Source organism: Aethalodelphis obliquidens, unplaced genomic scaffold (assembly GCF_003676395.1).
Source record: "Aethalodelphis obliquidens isolate GAN/ISIS:26980383/991018 unplaced genomic scaffold, ASM367639v1 scaffold10, whole genome shotgun sequence".
In the NCBI taxonomy this organism is placed as follows: Eukaryota; Metazoa; Chordata; class Mammalia; order Artiodactyla; family Delphinidae; genus Aethalodelphis; species Aethalodelphis obliquidens.
Window position 1 is genome coordinate 24,394,632 of NW_020837954.1, and position 13,041 is coordinate 24,407,672.

Consider the following 13,041-nt stretch of genomic DNA (forward strand, 5'->3'; position numbering starts at 1 on the left):
CTTCAGTAGTTGTGGCGCATGGGCTTAGTTAGTTGCTCTGCGGCATGTGGGATCTTCCCGGACCAGGGCTTGAACCTGTGTCCCCTGCATCAGCAGGTGGATTCTTAACCACTGCGCCACCAGGGAAGCCCACCTTCTTTTTATATAAATACAAGATGCCAATTTTTGTGGAACTAAATTTAAATAATGAATTAGATAAGAGGATGAACCTTAGTTCACTTACAAATAATTTACCATTATTTCTTTAATTTACAGCCAAATTAGGCCTGTGATTTTACTTATATTTTAAAAAATACAAAAGATTTGAGTAAGAATATCACTGTATTTATTCTCATACAGGCAATTTTTCTATAACTTAAACATTTTGCTCTCAAAAATAGAAGAACAAAAGATTCCCAAAGCTTAGAATTGGATCACTTGGCCCTTTCTCTTCTTATCTCCTCCGAGTTCAAAATGCTTGCATCTCTTAATGGCCAGCATCCTCTTGGACCTGCAGTTGGGCTCAACACATTCAAGCCTCAGTACGATCTTCTTTGTGGTTTTAGCCTTCTTCCGGAAGATTGGCTTTGTTTGCCCACCATAGCCACTCTGCTTCCGATCATAGCGCCTCTTTCCCTGGGCATACAGGGAATCTTTGCCCTTCTTATACTGGGTCACTTTGTGAGGCTGATGCTTTCCACACTTCTTACAGAAAGTCCTTCGGGTTTTAGGTACATTGACCATCTTTGCAGTAGAGGTGTCTTCACGATGAAAACTGTTGTAAAATATTTAAAATACGGCAGCAAACGTTAAACATTTTGAAAATTCAAGTGTTTTATAAATATTTATAGGAAGATAACATTACACAAGTCAGTAACGTATAACTGCACCAAGTATTCTTTTTCCGTATGAGTAAATGCACATGTACGTGCACAGCTTTTGGAAATCCTTAAATTATTGGAGCATTTATAGAATGAAACTCACTGAAAAACAGCAAGAGCAGCAAACAGCAAGAGCAGCAACACAGGGACGCCCAGTACAGTTTCCCCCACAAAGTGGGTTCCTCTGGGGCTTAATTTACCGTGGCTGCCCAACAACTAAAGCGTAGTGGTGTGATACCTGATTTTCTTTGGCAGAGAAAGAAGGCCGAGGCTAGAGTTTATTTTCGCCTCTCCGCGCACCCTCTCCCTCCATGTTCCAGCTCCCGGGCATGCCCGACTCGGGGCGCGGTGTAGAGCCACCTCCACGGCCCGCCCCGTCCCTTCTCCGAGAACCGCATCAGCCTGGTTTCACTTTTCCCTCCGAAGCATCGTCATCCTTTCCTCAGCAGCCCTGAAGACTGACGTGTCCCTAATAAGTGCTTCCCGGCCCAGCAGCCGCCATGCGAGAGCCCCTTTCCGGAAGGGAGAAGCCCGTTTTTGAAATCCACCAACCAAGGCGGCGGGCCTCGCCCTCCCTCTCCTACCAGGGCCCACACGGCCCAGCCCTGGATCCTGAGCACTGGGGACTCCAGCCGGAATCGCCACCGCCCCGCACCCCGCTTACCTGGAAAACCCGCGTCCACGCTCCGGCCTCGTTCTGCTCACGCCTCACAGGAAAGGAAGGAACGCCCCGGATGTAGGAACTGAGCCTGAGCGACCGCGCTGCGGCCCAATAGGCAGCGGGCGGCGACGGCCGTGCGTCTCCAGACTCGACCGGGAAGCGCCAACCGACGGCCCGAGGGGCGGGGCGGAGGGGTGTGGGCCCGGGGACCGCGGCGTACGGCGGGCCGGTCGCTGGTTGTCAGGACAGTCACCGCTGGAGTGGGGCGAGGGTACGTCCCTTGGTCTGAGACGTCCGGGGCCGCGTAAAGATGAGAGCACAGAGGACGCAGGGCCGCTGGAAGCGCAGGTAACGGAGCCGGAGTGCGGTGGGGCCGCGACAGGCTTCTTCCGGGACCCGTGCTGGATGGAGAGGACCGAGGCGACGCCGTGCCGCGGCTCCTAGCGGCGGGGCCGGTGCCCGAGCTGCAGCTGCCAGGCGACGATGTGTGGAGCCCGGGCGGCGCGGGGGAGCTGAGAGCCTTCGGGCCCCAGGACCCCCGGGGCCCGGGATGAGTTAGCGAGGACAGCCGCGGGGGCCAGTTCCGACTGCTGCAGGCCACGGCCGCCGCCCGCCCGCCCCTTCCGCGCCGGAGCCTCTAGCTCCTTTCCGCGCCCGTCTGCCTGCCTGCGCTCCTGGCGCCGGAGACCATGAGGTTCCGTATCTACAAGCGGAAGGTGCTGATCTTGACGCTCGTGGTGGCCGCTTGCGGCTTCGTCCTCTGGAGCAGCAATGGGCGACAAAGGAAGAACGAGGCCCTCGCCCCGCCGCTGCTGGACGCCGAGCCCGCGCGGGGTGCAGGCGCCCGGGCCGGGGACCATCCCGCCGTGTCCGTAGGCATCCGCCGGGGCTCCAACGAGTCGGCGGCTCCGCTAGTCGCGGCGGCCCCGCACCCCGAGGTGGACAACCTGACGCTGCGGTACCGGTCCTTAGTGTACCAGCTGAACTTTGACCAGACGGTGAGGAATGTAGGTAAGGCCGGCTCCTGGGCCCCCCGAGAGCTGGTGCTGGTGGTCCAGGTGCACAACCGGCCTGAATACCTCAAACTGCTGCTGGACTCACTTCGAAAAGCCCAGGGAATCGACAACGTCTTCGTTATCTTTAGCCATGACTTTTGGTCGACCGAGATCAATCAGCTGATTGCTGGAGTGGATTTCTGTCCGGTTCTGCAGGTGTTCTTTCCTTTTAGTATTCAGTTGTACCCCAACGAGTTTCCGGGCACTGACCCCAGAGATTGCCCCAGAGACGTGGAGAAGAATGCAGCTTTGCAGATGGGATGCATTAATGCTGAATATCCCGACTCCTTCGGCCATTATAGAGAGGCCAAATTCTCCCAAACCAAACACCACTGGTGGTGGAAGCTGCATTTTGTATGGGAGAGGATCAAAGTCCTTCGAGACTATGCTGGCCTCATACTTTTCCTAGAAGAGGATCACTACTTAGCCCCTGACTTTTACCATGTCTTCAAAAAGATGTGGCAATTAAAGCAGCAAGAGTGTCCTGAGTGTGATGTTCTCTCCCTGGGGACCTATACTGCCATTCGCAGTTTCTATGGCGTTGCTGACAAGGTAGATGTGAAAACGTGGAAATCCACAGAGCACAATATGGGTCTGGCCTTGACCCGGGATGCCTATCAGAAGCTGATTGAGTGCACAGATACTTTCTGTACTTACGATGATTATAACTGGGACTGGACCCTTCAGTATTTGACTGTATCTTGCCTTCCAAAATTCTGGAAAGTGCTGGTTCCTCAAGTTCCTAGGATTTTTCATGCTGGAGACTGTGGTATGCACCACCAAAAAACCTGTAGACCATCCACCCAGAGTGCCCAAATTGAGTCACTCTTAAATAATAACAAACAGTACCTGTTTCCAGAAACTCTAACTATCAGTGAGAAGTTTATGGCAGCCCTTTCCCCACCTAGGAAAAATGGAGGGTGGGGAGATATTAGGGACCATGAACTCTGTAAAAGTTATAGAAGACTGCAGTAAAAAAATCACAATTACAAAAGCAAAAGTAGTGACAGTCTTCTATTTTTGATATTTGTCCAAACAGAATATACAATTGAATAAAAGGGTTTAGGAACTGGTTTCTGCTTTAGTACAACAACAACAGAATTCTCGTAAAAGGTGTCCCAATATAGTAATCTTTTCCTTTTATGTCTGATTAAGATGTAAAACGAGTTTTCATTTTGAGAATTGGGTTTTAAAGCTCAATGTGTATCTGCTAAAGGTAATCATTATTGTTAATTGATAAGAAAGAAGAGGAGAAATTTTATTTAAATTGCATCTATTAATCTTTTTATCCGGAACTTTGTACACTTTTCCACGTTCGAGACTTCTTTTAAGTACAGCAGAATTTATTTAAAATTGTCATATTAGTAAAAAGTATTACAATGAAATTGTTAAGAGTATTAATGGAACAAGCCCAGCTTCACTCTTGACACAGTTACTAGGAAGGGATTGCTTCACTGGTTTTATAACTGGAAAGTTATGTTAAACACCCTGTCAGAACAGAGTCATTTTCAGTATTAAAGATTCCTGTATTATTGTGTTAAGATTTGCCGTGCTTTGGAACCTTCATAGAACACACTTTCTTTTGGAATGTATTTGATTGATAAGAAAGTTTAAACACTGTTTTCACCTCAATGTAGAAATACAGTGGGTTTTTTTTTTCTTTTAGTGCTGCCAAAATAAAATACTCATTTTTGCATAAAAAGATTCCTGATCATTTTGCAGAATAAATTTTTACACCAAAATCCAGTAAAGACATTCTACAAGGTTTAAAGTTAGCATTACATATTATCTGTACATTGTATAACTGAGTTTGAAATAAAGAAAACCCAGCTCTTGACAGTGCATCCCTTTGGAAGAAACTGGCTTTCAAATTAGCCAGGCATAGATAATGAGCAATAAAAAGCTGCTGTGTAAGTGAAGTACAGCCAGAAATGATACAAAGTTCAGTCCTGCCAAAGTGAAACATGTTCTAGTGCCAGCTTTATTTTAACAGAAATCGTACTTTTTAAAAGGACAGACAGTAAATAATAGGAAGCAGGCTTAAAATTTACTCCATATTTAACATGAAAGTTTTCCTTAACAGTATATAATTGTATTCAATCATAAATATAGACTACTTTCTGTGTAGGTACTGCAATAGTCATTTCAATCTAAGAAAACTGTGTACCTAATGGACAGTCTCAAAACTACTATTCCATCAAATTAAGATTCCTATTATGGTTGAAAAATGTATATGGTCATCTACAATGGAGCAGATAGTTCTCTTGCTTTATGAGCTACCTTTATACTGCCCTCAGCCCTCTGGTTCCAGGTTTTACTGGGGTTATAAATGTAAATCAGAATGAACTGCTAGGCTTCGTACCAGTTTTTGGTGCTCTGACCTGACCTCCCTAGTTCAAAGGACTAAAGAAATTAGTTTCCGGGACTAAGGTAAGGCCAGAGGTTTGAATTAGTAGCTGTTTTTGGAACAGAAATAGATCAGCTCAAGGCCTTGGGGTCAGCGATTAGATCAACAAATATTTTCCTTTCTATATTGTCTTTCATGTTGTCCTAAAATTTTTTGTGAGGAAAAAAAAATCTGTTGGGATTTTCTCCTGGCCTCAAATAAAAATACTATTCCACAAAATTCGTAACTTAGCCACTGTTGATAAATTATCTGCTGCCCTCTTTTAGGTGTTATAAAAGAAATTGATTAGAAAACACTAGCTCTTGTTGTTTTCATGTAATAATATAATGAAGACAATTTTCCTATTGGAGCAAATTCTTAGACAATTTGTCCTGTTCTAAAATTTGTAAATTAATTCTATAAAACCAAGGGATGTTTGAATAATTTCCAAAAAATTATTTTAAAATTTTGAATTTTCAAGGTCATTAATAACCTGTTATTTTTATATATATGTATACACACATATATATATACATGGTGACATATATGAGAAGAGTAAAATACACAGTTGAAGCAAAAATACTAAATTTCAGTGTATTTGTATTGTTTGGATCATTTAATATTGGTTAGTAAAGTTCTTTCAGAATCTCTATGACAAGCATAAGTACATCCTATTTAGTGAGACTTATAAATGCATAGTTTTGAGATTCTCCTCCCACCAACACATGCACTCTAGTGTGCTTCTAGTTAATTGCATTCTTTAGAAATACTCTTTGTGACAGACACAACTTTTAATGAGTATTTATTTTGAAATTTTATTAAAGTAATGGCAAACAAAAGCCAAAAACAACACAGAAGTAAATATAAATAGGTTGTATTAAAACTAAATGTTTAACTATTAGAAAAAATATACATCAGAGGAATCACAAAACTTATTTCCATAATTAAGGAAGTTTTGTATAAATTCTACATGCAAAAAAATAAATAGCTTCAGTTTCCCCATGAGAATAAAAATTGCAAATTTTATACTTTCTTGAATACCTTTGGTTTTAAGATAGTAAACAGAGTCTATTTTTAGTCCATAAGTTTTTACTCAGCCTTTAAATTCTAAGATGATACAGAATTAATCCAAGTCATAAAGCAAAGAATTCTGAAAACTGAATGAGCAATGAGTCACATGATCTTTAATAATCTGCACACGACCATCTTGCATATTGGTTTCCTTTATGTTGTCAAAACCAGGTGTATTGTGAACTTCAGTTTTGTTCAGTAATGAAGATGGGTGATCTCCATCTAATTCTTTCTCTTCAGTTATTACTGGTTCTTTTAAATTATCTTTTTCATCATTTGAGTGAACAGCACTTTTGTCTTTTTGAGAAACATCAAGGGCCCCTTGTTGCAAGCATGCAACTGAACCACAACTGTCTGTTTCTAGTACTTTGACTGCTACAGATGAATTGGAATCAGCTGAGGTAGTAGCATGCTGTAGACGTTCTTTTTCAGTTAGATGACTTCCTTCATTGACTCTTTCTTCCTTCTCATGAAGCTGCTCAGAGTTACTACATTCTTGCAACTATGTCAGGAGAAACAGCAAATTAATAATTCCTTGAAACAAATAGAAAAGTAAATTGTACCCGCTGGAAACTTTTTTAAGTTGTGAAGGAATAACCCAGTAGACTTACAGATAGGCCCTCTGGCTTCCCCCTCAAAGTCATTCTCCAAATGCTGCCAGTCATATTTTAATCATACAAACCTGGCATTGATTCTCTGATTAAATACTTTCATTGACCCTTCATCTCTTTCAGGATAAAATAATCCTGGCCTACAAACCTTTTAACATGGCCTATAAAACCCATTAGCAGTCATTCTTATAAGGGCATTCTTGAATTTCTTGAATTTTCTTGTATTTCTGTGATTCTTTAGAGCCTCTTTCCCCTGAATTCACATTACAAGTCAATTGTCCTAGTTACTCATTTGTGTCCAATACTGAAGACTATAAAAATAACCAAACTTAAGTTCAACTAGAAAGAACAAACTGGATGACATAGTTCCCATGGTTTGAGAGTCAAAAAAAAGCTGTTTGTCCCTGGACTAATACTCATAATTCCCAAATGTTAGTTTCTCTCCATTCCTCACTGAACAGTTATTTTGGGATTAAAGGAGATAAGATAAGTGAAAATGAACTGCAGATGTTTAATAGTAAAATACATATAAAAAAGTCTTTATTCCTCTTAACATCACTCTTCCCAGCCATCACGTCCACTTAGTTTAAAGTTATCATATGAAGAAATCAAGAATTAAGTTATCTGTTAGGCTTCAACCTTGTCCCAAATCACGACTCTATAGAGCCCACCAAAATCCTTACCTTTGCATGTATTTCAATCTTACTATCAGTAACCTGAAGAACTTCAATTAATGGTGGGGTTAGGGGCATTGTCTGTTTGAATGGAGGGCTCAGGACCTCTTCAAGAAACTCATTAACGTTTTCTTCACTGACAAATAACCTTTCCTAAAATAAAAAGAGAAAAAAAAATTCTACCTTATTGGTCATACTTGACAGAGTTGTATCTAAAACCAGCTCATAAAAGTTCTCACACAGTTCAGAATTGCACTTTTAAAATGTTTATTTTAATGTTATTCCTATGCTGTTTTGGCAAAAGAAAACTGAGTATTGTACAGAGCAATAAGAACAGCAAGAGTACACACATATATAGGAAAAGACCCTAGAAGACAAGTCTTAGTTCCTTTTCTAGGTCTCTATTAAATCTGAGGTATGTTTTCCCTCCAAGTAATCTTACTTACAAATTATCTTCCTTTTTTCCCCCCTCTATTTTGTAAGAATAACATCACCTCTAGAGTTATAAATGCAGTCCAAGCTAGAAAATGCAATTTAATTTTAGAACACTTCCTAATGAGTCAGCAAAAGATACACAGACAGGATCTATTTAATTTTGTGTGACCAGTTTGCCTTTTAGTTTTTGGCTAGGTAAGAAAATACATTCTTTAGTATTCTCTCAAATGCTTGTCCATATAGTTTTTTCTCCCACATTGTGAGTTATTTTCACATTTATTAAAACAATTACAGGAAAACGACTGCCCTTTCCTAAATTTCCCCTTCTGATGACATAAACAGATAGTCGATTTCATATTTTATATTCTCACAAAGTATTTTACCTAGCCCTGGCTATTTACTTTACCATTTTTGGAGGTTTTCAAATTAACCACTTCTCACAGAAGATACACCTCATAAAATAAAAATTTAACTTATTAGCAAATTTCTAGAAAAATACAGGAAGAAGTAAAACTTCCTGGCAGGTTAAAGCCCAAGGCCCCAAACTTAATTTTTAATATATAATCTGTGCAACTAGTGTTGTGAATTTGGGAATTTAACCCTTGAATATCTTAAAAGAGCTAAAAAAAATTTACATGTAACATTGATACAAACCTCAATCAAAAATACCAATTAATTGTTCACTTATGAGTTTAAAAAGTTCTATAGAACGTCAAACTTTTTTTTTCCAGTATTTGCCAATAGTACTGGAATATTGAATCTCAAGATCCTCGGTAATCTGAAAGGTATAGTAGCAACTACAAAATGATATCCTAGGTAAACCTGATAATGCACAGCCCCAGTTTTTGCCCAAAAGAGATGTAGCTGATGTGATGTTGGTACCAACAAAGGCTTATATCACACTTCGTTAAATGCCAGCCATTGTGTCAAGTACTAGCAGGGAACAGATTAAAACAGATGCAAAAAGAGGTAACTTCAATGTAATATAACGCCCACCAGAAAACAACCCCACCAATGTCAGCGACTGAAATTAAGCAGTACCATATGGCCGAGAGGGCAAGGGATTTAGATTCACACCTGCGAGTTGGTTTTCCTACAAAAGAACTGTGTGGCACAGGCTGAGTTACTTTTGCTCTCCGGAAGTAAACTATTTACTTTCTAAGTTTGGAAAAAGCTATTTACCAACTTAAAATATGGCCATAATAGAATGCCTCTTAAACCTATTTGTGTCACAACCCCTTTGAGAATATGACTAAAGTTACAGCCCTTCTCAAGGGCAACTGTGAAGATTTGAAACCCATCCACCAGAGAGGATGCGTTAAGTTTTTTTCGTTTTTTTCAATATGCGTTTAAGTGTACTTAACATCTTTCATCAAGTGCATCAATTTCAAGTCATCAGGAGAGAAGTTATAATGGAAAATCCTTTGTTTAGGATAAACTGAGAGTGTGCCTGTGATAGCAAGTGGAACAGAATATTTCAAATATTAGGACTCTAGAAAGAACTGTTACCTCCAAAGAATCGTTGTTTAAACCATAATACCACTCTCTCCACTGTCCATGGCACTCTGGAGATTTGGCCAGTCCTATCACTGCATTGTTTGAAGAAATGCTAACCACTGGTTCTTTGGTATTCAACTTATTCTCTGGAGTAAATTGCAAAACGAAGGAATAATAAACTAAGTCTTGGGTGGAGAAGGACAATTTGTACCAGAGGGGGGTCACTTCCCCTTGAAGACTTTGAGGCTGGATCCAAGGCACTTGAATGAGCAGAGTCAGGGATTCTTCATCCTGATTACACTGCAAAGGCGGGCACAGAGGTTCCCCGCGGTCGGTGCCGGGACCACTCATGGCTCGATCAGCTGGCTCCCTGCGGGTGCCTTCCCGGGCCTCCAGCGCCTCCACGCCGAGAGTTCGGCGCGCACTCACTTTTCCTGCAGAAGACCCCCTGTCAAGGTCCCCGGATGAAGTACTAGGAGCGCCTCCGCCACCGTCCCCAGGTGAGTTCCCAGCTCCGGGAGCCGGCTCCTCCCGGATGCCTGTTGTTGATCTCTCTTGCCCGCTGAAATCCCGCTCTTCGGGTGCTGAGACGTGCTCCTCCCCGGCGGCGTCCGGGGTGGTGATCCCGGCGTCTGCAGTCCAGCCTCGGTTGGGATCCGAGCCTTCGTCCGCCCCACCAACCCCCGCCGGGCCCGCCTGCCCCTGGTGAGCGGAAGCGCAGGGCGCGCAATCAGTTCCGGGCCGGTCGGCGGCCTCTTCCGGGGTCGCGGCGGGCTCCGGGTGCGTGGCGGTCAGCGCCACAGGTAGCGTGACCACCAGCTGCCGCCGGGCCTTGTTGAATTGCGCCTTGCCGCAGCTGTCATCCACCGGGTACGGGAGCGAGAGCCGCAGCCGGTAGTCGGGTTTCCTCGAGTCGAGGCACAGCAGCTTTCCCGTCACCTCCAGCGCCGCCTGCTCGGCCGAGCGCAGCAGCGGCAGCTCGATGGTGACCACGAGCTCCTGGGGCACAGTACTGGGGGCCGAGTCCCGAGAGCAGCGGTAATCCTGGAGGTCCACGTGGTGGCGCTGCACCACGCTGTAGCTAGGCTCAGTGGGGGCGGGCTGCAGGACGGCCTCCGGATGGGAGGGCGCCTGGGGCCTGGGGATCGCAGCGCTCCCGGCGGCCTCCGGGTACCGATAGGGGTAGGGGAAATCGGGGAGAGGGCTCTCCGGCTCCCCCTCGGGCCGGGCCGGGGAGCCCCCGGGCAGGGGCGTGCGTAGCACGGCGGCCTCCGGGGTCCCCTTGTACTTGACCTTCAGGGTCTTGGCATTCCTGCGGTCCAACTTCACGCCGAACTGCTTCTCCACGGCCTCCAGGGCCGTGGCGTCCAGCATCTGGCGGAAGCGCTCATGGCGTCGGGCCAGCGCAAGAGCGTCTGGGTGGAAGACGACGTCGTAGACGGTGTAGCGCCTTCCGCGGCCCCCAGCGTACTCGCGGCCCGGCGCCAGGCTGTAGGGCAGAGACCACTGGCTGCCGGATGCCGCGGCCCTGGAGCCGGGCCGGCTGCTGGGCGCGCACACCAGCGCGTTGCTGCACACGTTCACGAAGCAGCGCCGGGTCCCATCCAGGCTGGTGCGCAACACGTGGCCCGGTTCCGGGTGCACGAACCGCACCTCCACCCCGCGCTCACGCTCCAGGGCCGTGATTTCCTCCTCGTAGCGCCGCCGGTTCTCGGGGTCCGTAAGCTCCTCGGCGTACTCGGAGAACATTCGCCGGAACTCCGGGTCCTGGAAGGCGGAGGTGAGCTGCTGGACCTCCTCTCCGCTCAGATCCAAGTCTTCCAGCGGCGAAGAGGTTGCCGCCTTGGCCATGCTGCCCCTCGGCTCCTTGCCCAGGGGCCAAGGGAGATGAATCTGAGACCGAGTGGGAGGAACGCGTCGTAGAGTTGCTGGTCTGCGGAGAGTGAGGCGGCGGAGGTCTGTAACCGCCAGAGAATTGAGCCTCGGGCAGCGTGTCCTCGTTGCCATAGTGACACCACCAACTGCCGGGAGGAGGGGCAGGAATAGGGGTGACGGAAATATCAGAAATAGCCTTAGTTTCTTCAAACCAACATTATGCATTTTTTAGATTCCTGTGCCATGGTGCAGTTACCTCTGCAAAATAACCATCTGAATAATTGTCATAATTAACAGTATCATGTACGTTATCCATTGTTCACAACACTTCAAGGTAGACCTAATCCCCATTTCACAGATGAGAAGATAGGACCTGAGAACTTACCTGACGAAAGTTACAAAGCTAATACATTCACAAGCTGTGATTCTAACAACTTTATATGCTTTATTCACTTCGCTAAACCAGCATTTCAGTCTCCTAGATATTTCACCAATTTGCCCTGTTTACAACTCTCATTTGGTGCAAGAGATATTATGGGCAGGCTATTCATAGCCAATGATCAGTAAACATATGACTTCGTTAATAATAAAAATGCAAATATAAGATACTGCGTATCACCTATCAAAATGGAAAAGGCTTTTTTTAAAAACAATTACTGTATTTCCTTGGAGTGGTAGAATTATATTAATAAAACCTTTCTAGAGAGTAGTTTGGTAGCTGTATAAAAAGCCTTTAGAACATGCATACTTTTTTTGATCCAGCAATTCCAACTTTGAGAGCATGCTCAAGAAACATTGATTCTAAAAGTTTGGGAAGAAGCTAAGAATTCAACAGTGGGACTGGTTGAGCAGATTTTGGTACAGCCATGCAATGGGATTCTATGCAGCCATTCAAATAGATATTATAGAAGAATATTTATTGATTGGGGTAGTTATTAATTGGTAGTTGTTAAATCCAGTGATCATTTTTCTGTTCTCATTTTGTTGAAACTCTCAGCAACATTTAACACAATGTTGGCATTACCTCAATGTTGAGACACCATCCAAGTTTCTCTCCTACCTCATCACCTGCACTGGCACTTCCTGTGGTTTCCCCACACTGAGACCAAGTGTTGGCTTTTCTCATAGCAGAGAAATCTCAACCTACTCCCGTCTTGTGTGATCTACGTGGCCCCTGAGGCATAATGTCACATGACGGTGCCTCATACTCAGATTTCGGCGGTGCGGTCAGCCGTGCTTCAGCTGATTAAACACCAGGTCGGGGAGCACACCACCTCTCTGTTCCCCAGAGTATTAGCCCTGGATAGCCTTGCAGTGCTGTTTCTCTGTTAGCCCATTTTTCAGACCTCTGCTTCCTTTTCATTTCCAGACAATGTCCACCTCCACCTGATTCTAGTTCCTGTCTTATTCTAATAATTATTGCCTGATTCTGGCAACTTATCGGCTCGTACATAGTTAACTGCTCTGCTTCATCTTATGTCACCTTGCTCTGCTTCATCTTATGTCAGGATATAGTAATATCCTGAAACAAAGATTTTCACTATCATTAGAATAGATTCTGTGACTTGAAATTTAAACAATTTGCAATTCTTGAATATACTATTAAGACTTATGGTGAACATTAGCGTGTAACTCATACAGAAATAATGAAACTTAAATTTTTAAACACAAATGTATACTTGGATTATATATTTTTACACATTTTCATATTTTTCCTAAAAGATTATGCAGAAAATATTTTTCCTATAAAACTCTATAAAGTATACTATCATGTTTATTTTATTTTTAAAAATATTTACTTATTTATTTGGCTGTGCCGGGTATTAGTTGCAGCATGTGGGATCTTCGTTACCGCGTGCAGGATCTCCACAGCGGTGTGCGTTTAGTTGCCGCGTGCAGGATCTAGTTCCCTGACC

General features: G+C 44.3%; 3 protein-coding genes across 5 annotated transcripts; 1 reads left to right on the forward strand and 2 right to left on the reverse strand.

Annotated features, from left to right (window-relative positions):
- Nucleotides 1–302: 302 nt before the first annotated feature.
- RPL36AL (ribosomal protein L36a like) lies at nt 303–1,638 on the reverse strand. Of its 2 annotated transcripts, none has more exons than XM_027111167.1 (2): nt 1,525–1,638; nt 303–754 (listed from the first exon to the last, which is right to left on the reverse strand). In XM_027111167.1, the coding sequence occupies exon 2, from the start codon at nt 721–723 to the stop codon at nt 403–405; it is 321 nt and encodes a 106-aa protein (XP_026966968.1). In that variant the 5' UTR covers nt 724–754; nt 1,525–1,638; the 3' UTR covers nt 303–402. The 2 variants fall into 2 exon arrangements, with proteins under 2 accessions (XP_026966968.1, XP_026966969.1); XM_027111168.1 differs by lacking the exon at nt 1,525–1,638 and adding an exon at nt 1,099–1,349.
- A 6-nt stretch (nt 1,639–1,644) lies between these two features.
- MGAT2 (alpha-1,6-mannosyl-glycoprotein 2-beta-N-acetylglucosaminyltransferase) lies at nt 1,645–4,278 on the forward strand. Its single transcript, XM_027111166.1, has one exon. It carries the CDS (start codon nt 2,211–2,213, stop codon nt 3,549–3,551), a length of 1,341 nt encoding a protein of 446 aa, XP_026966967.1. The 5' UTR covers nt 1,645–2,210; the 3' UTR covers nt 3,552–4,278.
- Nucleotides 4,279–4,537: 259 nt separating this feature from the next.
- DNAAF2 (dynein axonemal assembly factor 2) lies at nt 4,538–11,323 on the reverse strand. 2 transcript variants are annotated; one of them, XM_027111162.1, is made up of 3 exons: nt 9,680–11,323; nt 7,328–7,471; nt 4,538–6,535 (listed from the first exon to the last, which is right to left on the reverse strand). In XM_027111162.1, the coding sequence occupies exons 1-3, from the start codon at nt 11,255–11,257 to the stop codon at nt 6,086–6,088; spliced, it is 2,172 nt and encodes a 723-aa protein (XP_026966963.1). In that variant the 5' UTR covers nt 11,258–11,323; the 3' UTR covers nt 4,538–6,085. The 2 variants fall into 2 exon arrangements, with proteins under 2 accessions (XP_026966963.1, XP_026966962.1); XM_027111161.1 differs by having other exon boundaries at nt 9,263–11,323.
- Nucleotides 11,324–13,041: the final 1,718 nt, after the last annotated feature.

Bases quoted from the DNA above. Each gene is read 5' to 3' on its own strand.
- MGAT2 (XM_027111166.1), top strand. From the start codon at position 2,211: ATGAGGTTCCGTATCTACAAGCGGAAGGTGCTGATCTTGACGCTCGTG.
- RPL36AL (XM_027111167.1), bottom strand. From the start codon at position 723: ATGGTCAATGTACCTAAAACCCGAAGGACTTTCTGTAAGAAGTGTGGA.
- DNAAF2 (XM_027111161.1), bottom strand. From the start codon at position 11,257: ATGGCAACGAGGACACGCTGCCCGAGGCTCAATTCTCTGGCGGTTACA. The intron at 7,472-9,262 runs GTAACAGTTCTT...TTTTTATTTTAG, and splicing joins TAAACAACGATTCTTTGGAG to GAAAGGTTATTTGTCAGTGA. The intron at 6,536-7,327 runs GTAAGGATTTTG...CTCCTGACATAG, and splicing joins AGATTGAAATACATGCAAAG to TTGCAAGAATGTAGTAACTC.